Source organism: Saimiri boliviensis, chromosome 21 (assembly GCF_048565385.1).
Source record: "Saimiri boliviensis isolate mSaiBol1 chromosome 21, mSaiBol1.pri, whole genome shotgun sequence".
NCBI classification, from domain to species: Eukaryota; Metazoa; Chordata; class Mammalia; order Primates; family Cebidae; genus Saimiri; species Saimiri boliviensis.
This window is the reverse complement of record NC_133469.1, coordinates 3204639-3222693: the sequence shown is the minus strand read 5'-3', so window position 1 is coordinate 3222693 and position 18055 is coordinate 3204639. Positions and strand designations below refer to the sequence as shown.

Genomic DNA, 18055 nt, shown 5'->3' with positions numbered 1-18055 from the left:
GCCCTGACCTGGGTGCTTTGCCAACACCACCTTGTGTAATCCTCAGAACTTTCTGTGAAGAAAGGAAGAAAGGAAACTGAGGCTTTGAATGAAGTGACCCGTTCACAGTCACATGATCTGCACAGATAAAGGTCCAGAGGGGCTAAGTCGCGTGTCCGGGGTTACAGGCCCAGCTGGATCCGCTCCCGCAGGCCGGCCTGACACCCTGTCCTCTCTCTGGCCATGGCTGTGGCCACCCTCTGCCAGGCCCGCGCCCGGCACCCGCCTCCCCGGGAATTCCAAACTCGCCCTTGCAGTTCCGACTGCTTCCATAAGTGCCTTTGGTCGCTACCTCTGCGTTCCCCAGAAATTTTTGAGCCAACACTCCCTAAAAGCAGCGGCGTGCTAATTAGACTTCCGTAATACCCTCTACCCAGACGTCAACAGATGCTACGCAGTTGAGCAACGTTCTCCCCGTTGTAAGAGACGTTGCTTTTTGGAAAGCAGGAGACCGTCTCTTGAAGGCTGGGCGTGGCATCAGGCCTGCGGCGGACGCCTGGGCCAGAGGCCTGTCTGCTCTGGGCTTCCCCGCCCGCGTGGTGGGCTCCCGGATGGGCTGGACTGGGTCGGGGGGCAGCCGGCCTGAGTGTGGGGCCTTCCCCTGGAGGGGCTTCGCCCTGGCCCTCAGTCCCTGCTTCCTCTGTGAGAAGGCTGCGGTGGCAGAGCCCAGCTTGGAAAGCTCAGAGGGCCCCGTGCTCAGCGGACACAGCGGGCACAGCGGGCACAGCGGGCACGTTTATCAGCCATTCTGTTGTTTCCAAAGTGCAGACTCGGTCTCAGACCGGATCTCTAGGTTGGGGAGGGCTGCACAGAAGAAGGTTCAACTGAGGAAGTGGAGGCGGGCGCTTGCTCTGGTGCTGGGGAGGAGGAGAGGACCCGGGGAGTCCGTGTCTGAACCGGGCGCACTTCTGGGTCCTAAGTCTGGGTTCTGGGGGGCTGCCCTCCTTGCCTCCCCCTGCAACGTACCATCCAATGGTTTATTCTTCCTGGGGGATCGGCCCCCAAGGGAACAGCCCGCAGAGCACGGCAGCAAAGCGGAGACCAGAGACCACAGGGCCAGGGTGGCCGGGAAGTCCACGTGGCGGCAGAGCACGTTTCGGGGATCGGCGCCACAGGCGTGGAGACCCCAGGAGGTGGGAGGAGGCTGTCGTCCGTTCAGATCTGGGCCAAGGATTTGCAAGGGCTCAGGAAGGCAGCCGAGAGCCACTTCCTACCACCTTCAAAAGTACCTGTCCCCCTCGCTGTCCAGCCATCGCCGACGGGAAGCCCTCCTGGACGTGGACCGCCCTAAGGACAGGCCTGGCTTGCTGAGGGCCAGTGTGGCTGGCCGGGCCCTGCTGGTCAGTGCGGCCGCGGAGACGTTCGAGAGGCATGTCCTTCCATCCCGGCCTGGCGCTCAGCTGCTGGATCGCACCCGGCCGGCAGCTTCCATGCCAATTACACAGTGTGGGCGGGAGGCTCGTTAACCCCCAGAAGTGGAACTGGGCCAGTGTGTGGCATGGGCGGACGGGCCCTGCAGCCGGCGGGTTAAGCGTGCCAGGTCAGGGGTGGGGGCGCTGGCTCAGCACCGTCCCTGTGGTCTCCGCGGCAGCTCTATTTGCATAATTTTGAAGTTGATTGGCCTGAAGGCAACTTCGCTTAATCACAGCTGACAAGTCTCTGGTTGAAACAGCAGCTGCTACCAATTAGCCGAGTTGGTGCCTTGGTTTGTTATAACTCTCTAGGCAGCACCCCCAGCTCCCCCTCCTGCCCGCCCCCGATCTGCCTCAGAAGGTACCAGCAGGCTCAGGTAGCTGCCCCGACAGCCGGCTGCGTGCTCCGGCACAGGGGTTCCCAGACGTGCACGCCGTGAACGGGTGAGCCCCACCCTTCTGATTCAGCCAGAGGGGTGGCGGGAGCTGGCGTTCCCAGCAGCTCGAGGAGACGCCAGGGTGGCTGCTCTGTGGGCTGTGCTTGGGGTAGCAATGATCTCACCCAGAAGTTTGCAAACTGGGGCTGCCTGTTTGTGTGAATAAAGTTTTATTGGAACACAGCATCATTACCCATTCGCGCAGGATTCTCTACAGCTCCTTGTTGTCTACAACGGCAGAGTGGATGAAGACTGGGTGGCTTGCAGAGCTGGCCCAGCGACTCTTCCTGGAGTGGGCACCAGAGTACCCTGGGAAGCTGGGAAAGACGCAGACCCCTCGCCCCCCACCCTGGTTCTGATGAACAGGTCTGTGCGGCCCTGGCACAGCCACTGCCGGGGATATCTCTGCTCATCTTGGCCTACTCTGGGTGCCCCCATTAGATAGCTGAGGAAAGTGAGGCTCGGAGAGGTTACTCACGTGTCCGAGGTCCCAAGCTAGGAAGCTCCGGCCGATTCCCATCATCACATCCTGCATCCTCCACCCAGGTCCCTCTCCCCGGGGGGCACCACGTCCCAGCGGGGTCCCTGGCTTGCCGTACTCCAAATCTGACTCCACGTGGCAGCCTGCTTTTGTGACCTTGGGCAAGTCACAGAATGACACATCCTGTTGTGGGAATGATGTGTGGGAGACCAGGTCCGTTAAGGGCACTGCAGAGGGCACTTGGCGCCCGGGGGTTCCTGCCCGGCTCCTCATCAGTACGGGCGGCTCACGGTGAGCAAGGCCTCTCTCCTGCCTGCCCCGGAGTGCAAAGCCTTTGAGGGTCAGGATGGAGACCCATCCCGCCATTGCAGAATCTCCTGCTGCCTATGAGGCTGTGAGGGAGGCAGCAACCCCCAGCAGCGGCCCCGGCGGGGTCCTGCGTGTTCTTCGTCTCAGTCATGTTCGCCATGACCTCGAGGGGCCAGATGGAGCCATGGCACCATCCACAGAGGAAAAAACCAAGCGTCCCCGAGGCAGGTGACCCGCCGGGCAGGCAGCAACAGCTTCAGAAGCAGCGTCGGGATTCTGTGGCCCAGGTGACCTGGGGCCACCAGCTCAGTTCAAAACACGGAAATACAGGAGGATGATATATGGCCCGGGGTCCTCAGTTTACAGATAGGGAAACTGAGGCACAGAGCGTTTATGACTGGGAAGGCCTCAAAGGGACAAGGAAGGCCTCAAAGGGACAAGGCCTCAAAGGGACAAGCTCAGTTCAAAACACGGAAATACAGGAGGATGATACATGGCCCGGGGTCCTCAGTTTACAGATAGGGAAACTGAGGCACAGAGCGTTTATGACTGGGAAGGCCTCAAAGGGACAAGGTGTCTGTGGGCTCACTAGGAGGAGGCTGGGAGTTCGTGCCAATTCCCTCCTGAAATTGGACAATTCCGGCACCACGCCCAGCAGCCTGGGACTGTGAACCGGGAAAAATGCCGCTTTTTCGGGACCCCCAGCCAGGTCAAAGCGGTGTCTGCAGTCCCCAGACAGGCCTCCGTGTGGATCTCAGCTGCCCAGAGGGGTGGGCCTGTTTGCAGTGGGTGGGGGCTGGGGGTCACTGTAATCATTATATTTCTTTACCTATATTTTGGACCTTGATTTTCTGTTTTATTTTCTGGACTCCAGGCCACGGAGTCAGCTCTGTCTCTCCCTGCTCCCTGGTACTCTCCCACGGAAGTCCTTGCCAAGTCTTCTCTATTTACTTGTTGTTACTAAGATAAGAAACGTTTTTGAACCACCCCCCAGCGTGAGGGCGGGCGTGTCAGCCTGTGAGCCCCCCAGCGGGGCCCGCTTCACCCCTGTTCCCCCAGTGCGCTTCACCATAGCCAGACATGCTGTCAGAAATACCTGTTATTTACCCTTGGTTTTAGCCTTGCAGGAAGGGTAGTGTGCTGAACTTCGTCTCTGGAGACTTGATTTCTCTCTGACTCTCGCGGCGCCGAGACGCCCTGTGATGCTGTGTGTGGCCGCAGTGCATTGGGGCAGCTGAAGACTGTTCCAGTGTCTGGCCATAGCACCGCGGACTGTCCTGTTCGTCCACTGGACCCTCTCCAGGGCTGGGTCGGGGTTTCCACAGCGCTGCTGTGAGCTTTCTAGAGCGGGGTTCCCTCGGCCGAGAGGGGACGTTGGTGCCGTTCCTCCCACACGGTCGCTGAGGCGAGGACCCGCTGAGCAGGACAGCCGGGTCACAGTGGCCTCCCTGAGCCTCCCTGAGTCCGCACTGGGGTCACCTTCCCTCCAGGTGGCCCTCGCCTGGGTCCGCCAGGCAGGCTGGTCTTTGCCGAGCTTCCAGCCTCTGTTGAAGGTGGACTTTCACAATTCCCGCCTCCTGGGGTGATTGCAAGGAGTAAATGTCCCTGGCAGACCCGAGCTTCCAGATCTGGCGCACAGGAGGTCTGCTTGGACCTGTCATGAAATCCCCAGGGCAGCCCAGGCTCAGAGAAGCAGAGAAACGTGCCCGGGGTCACACAGCTGAGAAGTGGCAGGGCTGGGACTTGAACTTGTGAAGTTCAGACCCCAAGCTTAGAGCCTTTCCCTTTCTCTGCTGCTACGCTGGGCCCCAGACGAGAGGCAGGAGGAACTCTGTGTGCCTTGTTCCCTCTGCCAGGAAGACCGCCCCCACCCTGCCAGACACTCATGCCAGACCCTCGGATCCGAGTCCCTAGCCAGGCGGCCCCAGGACAAGTTACTGAAACTCTCTGCACCTCAGTTTCTGCCTCTGTAAACTGGGGATAATCACAACACCTCCTAATCACGGTTGTATAAATACCACCCCACCCCGGCCCCCTACCCCATCAGGCTGCATCAGGCACTCTGGGTGCCCACAGCCCCCTGGTTTCCCACTGTGGCACCCATCGCTCTGGGCTGCCATTATCGGGACTGTGGCTAGATAGGGGGGCCCAGGCCTGTCTGAACCTGCTCTGTCCACCGAAAGGAATGGAAAAGGAGGTTTATTTCTGGCCTGGCTCAGGATGGGCAGGCTTCCAGGGATGGGTGGGAGGCAGAGGAGGGCCGGCCTCCTTTATGGCTGTGTTTAAATGCCACCCAGAAGCCAGCCAAGGGCGCAGCCGAGGTACCACGATGCACGAAGGCCCGGGTGTGGGAGACGGCCGTGGGCCGCGGGGTACCTGACAGCCGGGAAGCCAGGACTTGGGCTGTGTCCAGACAGTCATGGAAGTCGCTGATGTGTTTTGAACAGTGGCAGGTGTGGGCACTGCCCACATCCCCATCCCATTCCTGCTGGCAGGGAGGACCCTCTGCAGCTGCGTGGGGACAAGCCAGGGGTAGGGGGGCAGCAGTAGGAAGGTCAGCACAGCTTGGAGTCAGGCGGGCGCCACACCCGTGGTGGGCTCTCGGGTTCCAGGTGCCCTTCCTCACTGGGCTGGTTCGGGACGGTTCGTTGTACCCACGCCCCTCGCTGGGCGATGGTGTCACTAGCCCCCATTGCCCAACGGAGACCGAGGCCCACGGGAGGGAATCCACAGGTACCATGCCGAGCCCCAGCCGAGGTGTGCCCCAGAGCCTGGTGGCCCGGGTCTGAGCCCCAGCGAGGCCGCTTCTAGCTGTGGGATCTCAGGGAGTGTCTCCGGTTCGCTCACCTGTAAAACGCGGCTCTTGCCGGTGCTCTGAGGATGCACAAGGCAGTTAGACCACAGCTCGGAGTGCGTGGAGACGGCGGGAGCAGCCGCTGCCACCCTGGGCCTGGGAGGTGGCCACCTAGGCCCGGGCAGGAGCTGGACTCCGAGGCTGAGTCAGGCCCTCGCCCCACTCCCCGCCCCGAGGAGCACGCTGAATTCTTGTCACACACACACAGGCCAGCCTGCGCTGGCAAACTCTTTTGCCTATACAAGGCCCGACCCGGTTGCTCTCCTTTTATTTGGGGTTTAGGGTTGGTGGCAACCAAGAGCTGGGGACGAGGCCAGCAGCCACAGAGGGACGGCAGCCGGCAGCTGCAGGGGGCCACAGGGCTGGGCAGGTAAGGAGCAGCCTGCGGGGGCTTCCAGGTCTTCACGGTGTGTGGTCGCCTCCGTCCATTCACACTGGGCTGGGGCTCCTGCCCTGGCTGGGCACTGGGTCTAAGGGAGAAGCCAAGCAAGGCTGCCCGGTGGTTCTCAGTCACAGAAGAATGGGAGGGGCCGGGGTGGTGCTGTGCCAGTCGGGTGGGAGGCGGAGCAGGCTCTGCCCGGGAGGGGTGGGGGCCCTGTGGGGGTGCACAGACGCTGGGGCTACTACCTACCTGCTGTGTGACCTTGGGCAAGTTGCTGACCGTCTCTGTGCCTCCGTGTGCTTGTGTCAAGAGCCTTGCCTAGAGGGCTGTTGAGAGCTGCAGAGGGCCTCGGGGGTGCGCTCAGGATGCCCTGGTCATGGCACGGAGGACGTTTGCTTGGCTTCATGGGGGCGAGATGGATCTGTTCGGCCCGCTGCAGAGTCTGCAGTCCTAGCCTGGCATCGTGCCCATATGACAGAAATGAATGAATGCATGAACGAACGGATGCACTGGCCTCTCCCAATACCCCTTCAAGGTGGGTGTCTTGTCCCCATTTACAGATTGGGAAACTGAGGCTGGGGGCTTTGGCTTCTCTTCCCTCCAGGGAAGAAGGGGTGCTGAGGACCAGGGAGGCCGAGGGAGCTGAAGAGAAACCCAGGGTCACCCCCCCACCGCCGAGCAAGCTCCGTGCCTGTCGTGCCTCCTCCTGCCCTGACACTTTAAGTGATTCATTCTTCATGTGATATTTTTGTGTTTCTCCAGTGGGAAAAAAAATGCCTCTGGGATTTCCAGGGGTTGTTTTATCTCCATGGTGCGACCAAATAATTCAGGACGGAGAGAAACAGAGGGCTGGTGAGTCGCAGAAGGCCCGAGATTGTTTCAGCCAAGCCCTCCCTTTAATCAGGGAGGAAACTGAGGCTGGGCTGAGCGCCTCGCCCTGTGACCCAGTGTGGCCCGAGGAGGACAGTGGGGCATCGAGGGCCTTCAACGGGGTCGGGGTTTCCAGCTCAGCCCCTTTCAGCTGTGTGTTCTCGCTCAAGCTCCCCCTTCTCTGGGCCTCAGTTTCCCCATCTGTAAAATGGGATCACAGCGGTGCCTACCTCCAACATTGAAGAGGGCAGCACACCCAGAGCGTTTGACGGGTGCAGAGCTCATCCAGGGCAGGGGCTTCAAAGGGGGAACCGCTGGCACAGCTGAGTCTGTAACTTGGGCCCACAGCCCAGCTGGCTGGGGCTTGGTGGATTCAGCAGGAGAGGGGTCAGTGAGGGGCAAAAGCGTCATTACGGATACACTGGAATGTTTAGCCACTGAGGGAGGAACGTGGGGAGATAGGAGAGGTTTCCAGGTTGGCGGTCACCTGGGCGCTTCCCCGTTCCCGCACCGGGGCCGGCGCCCTTCATGACAGCATGCTCCTCTCCGTCCCGACCCTGGGAGCCGCCCCATGGAGCAGGTGGTAGGGGAGCCTGCCTGGTAAGACAGTGGGGCCCAGGGGGTATGAGCTAGCCCGCCTCGGCTCATGGACTCGGGGGGACCTGTCCCACCAGAGCCCTGGAGTTGGGTCTCCAGGCTAAAGTGAGTGGCTTCCAGCCCGGGCTGATGGCCCAGGTTCACTCCCGGGGTGGCTGTAAGCCTTGAGGCCCCGTCTCAGCTGAAGGAAATCTCCTGCCCGGATCTCTGCTGTTCCATCTGCAAGTCTGCTGTTTGCAATAAAACAAACCAGGCCAGTGAGCGCCGATGGAGTCCCTACGGCCAGCAGACATGTCTTCAGCACCTACTGTGCGCAAAGCGTGGAGGGGAGGTCAGAGGCACAGAATTTCCCACCTTGAGGAGCTTGTACCAGGCAGGGAAGCAGTGCACCAACAGGCAGGGCCGAAGGAAATCAGTGCCAACTAACGGAACGAGCAAAGCCTGGAGAGAGGAGCTGGGGAGGCGAGACGTAGACACGGAGTTCAAACACACTTCTGTTTGCCAAGGGCCACGCAGGACCCTCCCTGATACCTAAACCTCAGCTTTGGGAACGGTGGAGTGGGCAGCATCAGATAAGCACCCTGCATGGATCCGTTGCTGATGTTCTGGGTGCGCTGCTAACGTCTGGTCCTTTCTGTCTTCGGTACGCCTGCAAGGCGGGCACGGCTCGCATTTCACAGACGAGGAAACCGAAGCCACTGAAGTAACCTGCCCTAGATCCCCCAGCTCGTTGGCGGGAAGGCCCTGATCCAAGGCGGGGGAGACTCCCTGCAAAGCCTGCGCATTCTCCTCCAGCGCCGCTTGGAGTCGCAGATCTGGGCTCAGATGGAAACCCCGCCACGCCCAGCTCTGGGGGATCGCTTAGTGTCTCGGAGGTGCGGTTTATTTATCTCCTTACTGGACATGACAACCGCCTATGTTCGTTCAACCAATTAACAAGTGTTGCTAAAGTGCCTACTACGTGCCGGGCCTGTGCTGCCCACAGACTTGAGCAAAAACACAATGATCTCAGCAGGGCTGGCTTCGGGATGTGACCGCGGCAGGGCAAGGCAGCGGGTCGGCAGGGCTCAGGTCACACTGGCCGTGGCCCGGTTGCGAGGAGCCGGCCCTGCTCACTGGCTGTCAGGCGTGGAGCCCAGCGCCCCAGCTGCAGGCGAACGGGCCGCCTCTGCTTCCCCAGCCGCGTTCTCTGGCTGCCTCCGTCCTGGCCAGCACAGCGAGGAAAGATGTCCTAGTTCCCCCGCCGCCCCCTCCTGCAAGTACGAACGGGTCACAGAGGCGCGCTTTGATCTCACTTCGTGCATATTATTCCCGGACCTCACGTTTCAGAGCGAGATTTCATAACCTCTAAGCGGATGTCCCGAAAAGAAAAGTTCACAGACTCAGGATGAGGTCTGCACGGCCGACGAACGGCCCTGGAGCCTGGGGAGCTTGTGGAGGTTAAACCCCCGATGACACGCGTGTGCGCACGTGTGCCGTTTGGAGACAGGCGTCCACACACGTGCTGCCCGCGGGGGTGAACACTCTCATGAGTCGTGGAGACAGGGCGCAGGCGCAGGCCCCCAGGGCCTGAGTCCCCTCTCTGAGCCCCACATTTTCCATCCGTGTGACGGAGACGGAGGGTGCAGCCTAGGGCTGGCGAGAAGGGAATGGGTGAGAATCGGGTGCACTGGGCGCCGTGCTCTGCCTGGGGCTGGGGAGCCCCGCAGCTGCTCGCCCCCGTCTCCTTGTCTGTACTTCCTGCCCTTCTGCTGGGCTGCTGTCTGCCCGCGGGACTGCTGGTGTGGCCCCGGAGAGCCCTGCCCTGTTGAACGACGAATCCATGCTAATGCCACCGCCAATCAGCGTGCCCACGTGGAATTACTGATTGTGAAATTGACGGTCTGTGACCGCCTCCCCCGAGGCTGTAAGGCTCCTGGCAGTGAGAACCCCCATGCCCAACGCTGTTGGTCCACAGTGGACTCGGCAGGTGTTCCTTGAGTGGCCACCAGGAGAAAAAGCACTCCCCGAACAGTGGGCTCGGGTGGGCGGGTAACCGCGGCTGCTTGTGGATGAGGCGGCATTTGATCCAGGCCCCATGGGCAGGTTCAATTGGGACGTACAAGGTGGGGAAAGGGAGGCCCAGGGGCAGGACCAGCCTGGGCAAAGGCCTGGGCTCCGGAGCTCTGCCACCAGCCGCTTCACGTTCAGAATGCTGGGCACGACCGGTCCTCACCTCGAGGTCAGCCTCCCGCCCCTCACGACAGTAGAGTCGGTGGGACGTGTTTGGGGAACAGGCCACGTGTCCTTTGCTCGCCAGCCCGTGAGGTTCAGGCCTGAGCGTGGCCCCAGTCTAAGGGTTCAACCACCCTCGGCTGCCTTTGCTCCCATATCCCGGGTCGCTCTCAAGTCCGGACACAAACCAGGCAGGCTGAGCAGGGTTTCCCTGCCCATGCTGCCCCGGGCGAACCCCCCCCAGCCGCTGCCCTAGCACGGCCTCCAGACAGCCCAAGACCACCGTGGGGACAGGGGAAGTCAGAGCATCAGGAGCTCACCTGGGGAGTGGGAGAATCACGAGCGGAAAGCTGCCCTGAGAGGTGGCCGCCCGGATGAGCCTCCAGACTGTGGCTTTGGAGAGGGGGAGGGTGGTCCGAGCACAGGGGAACCGTCTGTGTGAAGGCCAGAGGGCTCAAGCCCCAGGAACAGAGAGGGCAAGGCGGCCACAGGGCCAGGCCACAAGGGGCCTCGGGTGTGAGAGGGGCCTCGAACCCAAGGAGGCAGGTTGGTGACTAGGTGGGCACTTGGGAGGGCTGGCACTGGGGCCGCCTAGGGCTTTGGTTGCCGGAGGAAGCAGAGGCAGAGACAGCAGCAGCGAGAAGCCTGCCCCCGGCCTGCGATGCCTCACTTCCTTCAGCTGCGGCTCATCCCCGTCCTAGGGCTGAGAACACTGGGGCTCTGGTGTCACCCCAGGTCACGTGGGATGTGCTCACACAAGGTGGAGCAGGGCTGGGCCTCAGGTGAGGGCCTTGCTGCCGTGGGTATAGCCTGGCAATGGGCTGGCCAGAAGCGGGGTGTGGGGGTGCTGAGGAGGGGCTGGCCGGAAGCCCCCAGTGCTGCAGGGGGTCTCCAGGTGTCTGGCGATCGTCCAGGCCTGCGGGAGCCTGAGGCCCCAGCCCCGCCTCCCTCGGGCCCTCCTGCACCCTGCCCTGCAGAGCCTGGCAGACACGAAAACAGATCGCGGCTGTTCCTGGCGGGTGTCATTCGTCTTCCCAGCTCTGTTTCTCTTCACATGCCCTCCTTCCTCTTCCCCCAGCCTCGCCAAGTTCAGTGTTTAAAAATAATCCTCAAATCTCGGAACAGCGATCCCGGGCTGACCCTAGGGATGGCTCGCAGAGAGGCATGCATGCCTGACTCATCATTCTGACCCGGGTCAGACAACCAGCATTCTGGAACGTCCCGCTCCGCCGGAATGTTCTTCCAGTTGTTTGAGGTTTTTCTTGGCCACAAAGTACCATCTTAGGCAGTTTTCCAGTTCCCAGCGACCTAGAGCCTGGGAGGAGAAATCTAATCTGTCTGTGGTCCATGCGCCTTCTGGGGGTCTTTCAGGAGACCCAGAAACTTTTTTGGTGCAAGGAGGTAATGAGCTTTGCTGCTGAGGGGCTGTGTGACCTTGGGCAGGTAACGTCACCTCACTGAGTTTCAGCTTTCCCTTTCTGGGATGGGAGCTTGCTGGTCCCCTTCCAGGACTGGACGTGGGCTGCCAGAGCGGCGTCCACAGACCTCATGAGTAGGACCTCTCAGGTAATGGTGCCCAGTGGTGTGACACAACATCGTCATCAGAGCTCCCACAGCCCGGGTCCCTCCACTCACATCATCATCATCACAGCCCCACAGCCCAGGCCTCCCTCTGCACACCCCACAGAGGGACCCGAGGTGATGGCTTTGGCCTTGTGAACATCGGTGCCGTTAAACTTGTGGCCATGAGGTTGGGGACCTTGTGGAATCCTGACCTGGATCACAGCAGCTGGCCGGTCCCCAAGTCCCGGGGAGGTTTCCTATGCAGCTTTCTGACCTAGCTTGGAATGGGGCGGTTGGCTTCTAAGCTTCCCTGTCTCAGATCATTAGAAATGGAATTTTTACTTGGGTAACTTCTCGTGACATACGGAGGGCTTTTCTTTCCACTGAGGATTCAGCTTGCAGTTCTGGCCCTGAGCTGCCTTGGGGACCTGCGGAGTAAGGGCAGCCCCTCCCGCCTCCGGCAGAAGCCCCCTGACCCCTTCATCCAGAGTTCCCCACGTGCCCCGGGGCTTCTGTCTAGCATACGGGGCTGTAGCTTTGATTGCACGTTGACCCACCTCAGGCCAGACTCCTGGGGGTTGGGGGGCACAGCCAGGCCATGGATGCTGAACAGACCCCCCAAGGGAAGCCCAGGATGGACACGGGACCAGTGCAACCACAGCGCGTTGTGGTGGGGACACCTGCAGTGTGCAAACCACATGACTGTGGGCTGTGCCTCAGGCCGGGATTCCCACCCGGTCCCTGCACCTCCTAAGCCCCAGCCCCCGGCTGCAGGCTGCACACTGTCCCTTCCCAGACCCGGGCTGTCTCACAGCACGTGTCCGTCATGCGCGTTCGTCTCTGGAACTGCCCCCAGGGGCATAAAGGCCTCTCTAGCCCCGGACCCTGGGTTTGGGAAGGCAGAGGGAGGGGTCCGCTCAGCAGATGGTGGGGCTGAGGGTCAGCCCTGGCCGGGAGCCTCGTGGCCTGGTAGAAGAGGTCCTGGGACGAATTGCATCATGGGGAGCCGCTGAGGGCACCCCTGCCTGTGCCCCCTGAGGGCAGGGACTCACTTCCTCTGTGTTCCTAGAGGCCAGCCCAGGGCCTGGCCCAGAGTACAGATCAGCAAGTGGGTGCTGAGAGAATAAGTGAATGAATAAATGAATTAACACGAGTGAAGAAACAGATGCAACACTCAAGGACTCAGTGGAGGGGCAAACTTTTTCCAGCTGAGAGAATCAAGGCAGGCTTCCTGGAGGAGGTGGCACTGGAGCAGCTTCTAAAGTGGTGCAGGATTTGGACTCCTGGGGATGAAGGGAGGGTGTCCCCTCAGGGGTGAGCAACAGCCCCCTCCGCCCCCCAACATCCGCCAGTACACTCAGGGCTTTGTAGGGAGTCAGAGTAGCTGAAGCGGGGCCAGGCCTGTGGCGGAGACGGATCCTCCTCATTCTCTCAGCAAACCCACCAGCTCTTGGACCCCCAGTCACAGAAGTCTGGGGACCTCTTTCAACCGTCCCTGGGTCTCGCCTTCCCCGGCTGTGGCCTGGCGCACAGGGGAGGCGTCTCCAGGCCCCTCCTTCTCCACTCTCACGGCGCTTCCCAGGGCTCATCCGTCGGACTCCCCGGGACAAATCCATTCCGAGCACTCCTGGGGGCTTGGCCTCGGCTCGTCCTCCCAGGAGGGCCTGAAAGAGGCCGGGAGGAGGCCCAGACTCGGAGCCGCCAAGCCGCGTACAGCCCCCGGGGACGCGCAGGGCGGAGGTGGGAGCAGAGGGGCCTGCAGGTGATGGGAGGGGCCCCTCCTGGCGGAAGAGGTGAGTCAGCTGGCGTCAGCTTGGTGATAGGGGCCTGCGTTTCAGGGCGTTTTCCAATCCTGACGGTCCCTTTCCTTGTTCTGGCAAACCAGACTTCACAAGGACAGCCCCTGACGTTCCCGGTCCTGCCGCAAAGGCCATGCTGCCGGGGAGGAGACGGAGGCCCCGGGCCAGGGCGAGGCCATGGGCGCTGTGCGTTTGGCCCTGAGTCTTGCCCTGGCTGTGCGCTCCCAAGTCTCCGACCTCTGAGTGGCCCGAGTGGCTTTCCTTTCTGCTGCCTGCAGCCCTAACTCTGTCCCCAGGAAAGAAGCATTCAGAGCTGCCCTGGGACCCAGGGTGGTGTCGCCTCTGCCCTCCCTGACCAGCCTGCGAGCTCTGGAGGGCAGGGCAGCTGCCAGCTGGCTCCCAGGGCCCAGAGCAGGTGCCGGGACAGCCTGGGCACGCAGAGGGGCTCGTTTCTTTGGGCATCATCTGCCGCCGTCTCTTCTTTCAGAAACGTCTGGTCTGGCAGCAAATCCCTGCACTGTGCGTTCAACTCCGAAACCATCCTCCCGGGGGCCGGGGGCCTCACCTGGCACAGACAGGTGGGCAGGGAGTCTGCTTTGCAGATGGTGGGGTCGGGGCTGAGGGGTGCGAGGGGGGCTCAGCCAGGCCAGGAGGTCCTCAGGGTCCCCTGCCCGGGGGGATGCCAGGCCCCACCACCCTCACCTCGGGCCCCGCCCCCAGCTGTGCAGATGAGCTTCCTCCTGTGGCCCCAGCCCAGCCCTTCCCGGGAGCAGGTGCCCGTCCGAGGTTGCGTCTCTGCTCAGGCTGCCAAGCAGAGCTGCTCAAACCGGGAGGCCTCCCCAGGAGGAGTTCACGGTCTCAGCCTGGAGGCCGGAGGTCCAAGCGAGCTGTCGGCAGGGCTGGGGCCTTCTGAGGCTGTGAGGGCGAATCTGTTCCTGGGGGTTCGCTGGTGATCTTTGGCGTTCCTTGGCTTATGCCTGCCTCACCCCGAGCTCTGCCTCCATCTTCCCTGGAGTCTTCCCTGCGCTCGTGTTTCTGTGTCTGAATTTTCCCTTTTTATAAAACACACCCGTCTTCTTGGGTCAGGGAGCCACCGTACGCCACCATGAGGACCTCCTTTTCACCAATGACCTCCGCAATGACCCTCTTTCCAAACCAGCTCACCTGCTGAGTCCTGGGGGACTTCAACATGTGAATTTGGGGGAACACAATTCACGTGTCGTAACGGGGTGCCCGAGGACGGGGCACAGCCCCTCTCCTGGCCCAGAGCCCGGCACGAGGTACATGCTCAGCGAAGCAACCTCCGTCTCTCGTCTCTACCTCTCCTGCCAGATACACGCAGGCAACGGGGGCGCCGGGAGGCTGACAGTGTTGTACAGAGGACACACCTGGCCTCTCCTAGCCTCCGTTTCCAACCCCTGTGGGGGACAGGGGTGATCATAGTCTAAGTAATCCTGTCCCCTCAAGGCCCAAGGCCCTGTCTCGAGTGGCCCTGCTGATACCCCAAACCCAGGGCCTTTGCCCCGGCTGCCCCCCCCCACCGCCCCGGTCCGCAGCACTCTATTCCAGAGAGCCGCGTGGCCTCTCCCGCCTCACGCCAGCGTCTGCTCAGATGCCATCTTCTCAGGCCGTCCTCACTGCCCTTCTAAAGCCACCCCCATCTCCCTTCTCTGCAGCACCCCCAGCCACACCTTGCTTTACTTCCCTTTATAACATTAAAAAAAATTGTTTTTATTGTGGTAAAATATACATTACAGGGAACGTACTACTTTAACCAGACTTTTTTTTTTTTTTTTTTTTTTTTTTTTTTTTTTTTTTTGAGACGGAGTCTAGCTCTGTGGCCCAGGCTGGGGTGTGCAATGGTGGCGCGATCTCGGCTCACTGCCACCTCCGCCTCCTGGGTTCAAGCAGTTCTCCTTCCTCCGCCTCCTGAGTAGCTGTGATTACAGGCGCCTGCCACCACGGCTAATTTTTATATTTTTAGGAATGACGGTGTTTCACCACGTTGGTCAGGCTGGTTTCGAACTCCCGACCGCAGGTGATCCACCCGCCTCAGCCTCCCAAAGTGCTGGGATTACAGGCGTGAGCCACCGCGCCCGGCCACCTTTAACCCTTTTGAAGCGGACGGTCAGTGGTACTGAGCGAATCCACGGTGTTGTGCGGCCCTCACCTCAGCTCCAGAACTGTCTCATCTTCCCAAACGCAAACTCTGCGCCCACGAAACGCTCACTCCCCATCCGCCTCCCCTGAGCTCCTGGCACCCTCCACTCTGCTTTTGACCCGATGACAAATTCCCTGTGAATGTGACTCCCCTGGAGACCCCAGGTCGGTGGACTCTCGCCGTGTGTTCCGTGCCTAGTTTGAGCGTAATGGCCTCGGGGTCCCCCCGCTGGAGCGGGCACCGTGTTTACCGTCTTCGGTAGGGAGAGAAATGCGCATCGTGTGAGGGGTCGCACCAACGGTTGACCACCCTTCCCTCGAGGGGCACGTGGGTCGCCTCCACCTTTGACCAAAGTGCAGGATGCCGCTGGGAACGCGAGCGAGTGTGTATCTGTTCGGGTCCCTGCTTTCCCCACCTTAGGGTGTGTGCTCAGGAGCCCGGCGCGTTTTAAACATGCGTGTGTCTGCGTGTCGTCGGCCTTCCCGGGGAGAACGCGGGGACTCTGCGGAGGAACCATTTCTATTGCATGCACCGTCGCGTGCCTCGTGCCTGGGAAGCTGCCTGGCTCTGTGCGTACTTGTGGGGGGTTCATGGACCCCCTCACCCCAGCGACACGGCAGGGGACCCGGATCCTGGAAGCCCCCGGGGTGGCCGAGCCAGCCTGGGCATCTTCACTTCTGCAGCTCTGGCGCCTGCCCACTGGCGCCTGCCCACTGGTCATTTCTACCACCTGAGCCATCCGTCCTCCTTTGATTAAGTCCCATTTTGCCATGAAAAGAAAAGGAGGTGACAGTTGGCTTGTGGGGGAAGGTCATTGATTCTGGAAAGGAAGTTGGAGAGCGGCGTCTCCGTCGTCCGTGCCTGGCCCCTGCTCCTGGCAAACTCCCTCTCCTGCCCGCTGCCCACCTGCCCGCCCGCCCCCCGTGGGCAGCGAAGCCGGTGTCAGGCGAGGTAGCCCACACCCAGCCTCTCCTGGATCTCATTGAACAGGCAGCTCTGGACGGATCAATGCCAGCCAAACGATGACCAGTTGTGGCCAGCAGTCCCGGAACGCGCTCGCCGTCCTCTTCCCGTTGCTGTTTTCTGCAGGTAAAACCCGTGGACTCTGCGGCGCGGGCGGCGTGGGGAGGGTGGGGTCCCTTCCTAAGGTTCGTGCTGGCCCGTCTGGGCTTCTGGGGCGCACAGGGGCTTCCCTTTAGTTCCCCCACCTTACTGGTGCCCTCTGGTGAGGAGCTGATGTGGTTGGTCGCTGCCTGTCTCTGTCTCTTTGTCTCTGTCTCTATCTCTGTCTCTCTGTCTGTCTCTGTCTCTCTGTCTCTGTCTCTCTGTCTCTGTCTCTGCCTGTCTCTGTCTCTCTGTCTCTGTCTCTGTCTCTCTGTCTCTCTGCCTCTGTCTCTGTCTCTCTGTCTCTGTCTCTGTCTGTCTCTCTGTCTGTCTCTGTCTCTCTGTCTCTGTCTCTGCCTGTCTCTGTCTCTCTGTCTCTTTCTGTCTCTGTCTCTCTGTCTCTGTCTGTCTCTGTCTCTCTGTCTATCTCTGTCTCTCTGCCTTTGTCTCTGTCTCTGTCTCTGTCTCTCTGCCTCTGTCTCTGTCTGTCTCTGTCTCTGTCTCTCTGTCTCTGTCTCTGTCTCTCTGTCTCTCTGCCTCTGTCTCTGTCTCTCTGTCTCTGTCTGTCTCTGTCTCTCTGTCTCTGTCTCTCTGTCTCTGTCTCTGTCTCTCTGTCTGTCTCTGTCTCTGTCTCTCTGTCTCTGTCTCTGCCTGTCTCTGTCTCTCTGTCTCTGTCTGTCTGTCTCTGTCTCTCTCTCTGTGTCTGTCTCTCTGTCTGTCTCTGTCTCTCTGCCTCTGTCTCTGTCTCTCTGTCTCTGTCTGTCTCTCTCTGTCTCTGTCTCTGCCTCTGTCTCTGTCTCTCTGTCTCTGTCTCTCTGCCTCTGTCTCTGTCTATCTGTCTCTGTCTCTGTCTCTCTGTCTCTCTGCCTCTGTCTCTGTCTGTCTCTGTCTCTCTGTCTGTCTCTGTCTCTGTTTCTCTCTCTCTGTCTGTCTCCATTGCGCACCATAGCCCTGAGCGTGCCGTGGAGCTCACCTGGCTGCCAGGACCCTTGGGAGAAGCCCTGACTCACGTTCTCTCCTTCGCCCCTGCAAGACAGTCAGGCAGGGTCCCAGTCATCCCATTTTATAGGTGAGGAAACTGAGGCCTGGAGAGGGAGCTGACTTGCCTGGGACCACGCAGTTAGTGGATCGTAGCCCGACCGGCCTCCTGGGCTGTCCCTGGGTTTCCAGCTTAGGTCACGGGCAGGCTCCTGCTCCCCCAGTTACAAGGATGATCGCCACAGACTGGACCCCCTGCGCCTCCCTCTAGAGCTGAGCAGCCCAAGGACGAGGGCAGCTCTGCACGCTAGCCAGGGCCCGCCCCCCACAGGAGCCCTCTCCGGCGCTCCGGCTTCTGCTCCCTGTCTCTCTGTGTCTCTGGGTCTCTGTCTCTCTGTGTCTCTTTGTCTCTCCTTCTCTTTCTGTCTCTGTATCTCTGTCTCTGTCTCTCTGTCTCGATCTATCTCTGTCCCTTTGTCTCTGTGTTTGTGTCTCCGTGTCTGTGTCTATTTCTCTGTGTCTGCGTCTATCTCTGTCTCTGTCTCTCTGCCTGTGTCTGTCTTTGTCTCTCTGTCTCTGTCTCCATCTGTCTTTCTGTGTCTCTGTGTCTGTATCCGTCACTGTCTGTCTCTCTGTGTCCGCGTCTGTCTCTGTTTCGGTCTCTCGGTCTCTGTATGTCTCTGTCTGTCTGTCTCTGTCTCTGTCTCCGTGTGTCTCTGCACCTCCTCGTGTTCTAACAGAGTCACTGACAGCAGGGGCAGCTCCGAGGGAGGCTGTGAGGGCGTCTGGGGGTGCGGGCAGGGCTCCCCAGACAGCAAAGCCAAAGCCACGCCCAGGCCAGGGGGTCTGGGGGCC

At 60.8% G+C, this 18055-nt stretch overlaps 1 protein-coding gene across 1 annotated transcript in view; it reads left to right on the top strand.

Moving 5' to 3' along the window:
- The window catches only part of SHISAL1 (shisa like 1), a 114253-nt gene that overhangs the window by 12773 nt on the left and 83425 nt on the right, over positions 1-18055 (top strand). The window contains exon 2 of the mRNA XM_039463191.2: positions 16109-16207. Within this exon, the coding sequence (XP_039319125.1) occupies positions 16141-16207 (67 nt within the window). The 5' untranslated portion in view covers positions 16109-16140. The remainder of the gene's footprint in view (positions 1-16108; positions 16208-18055) is intronic.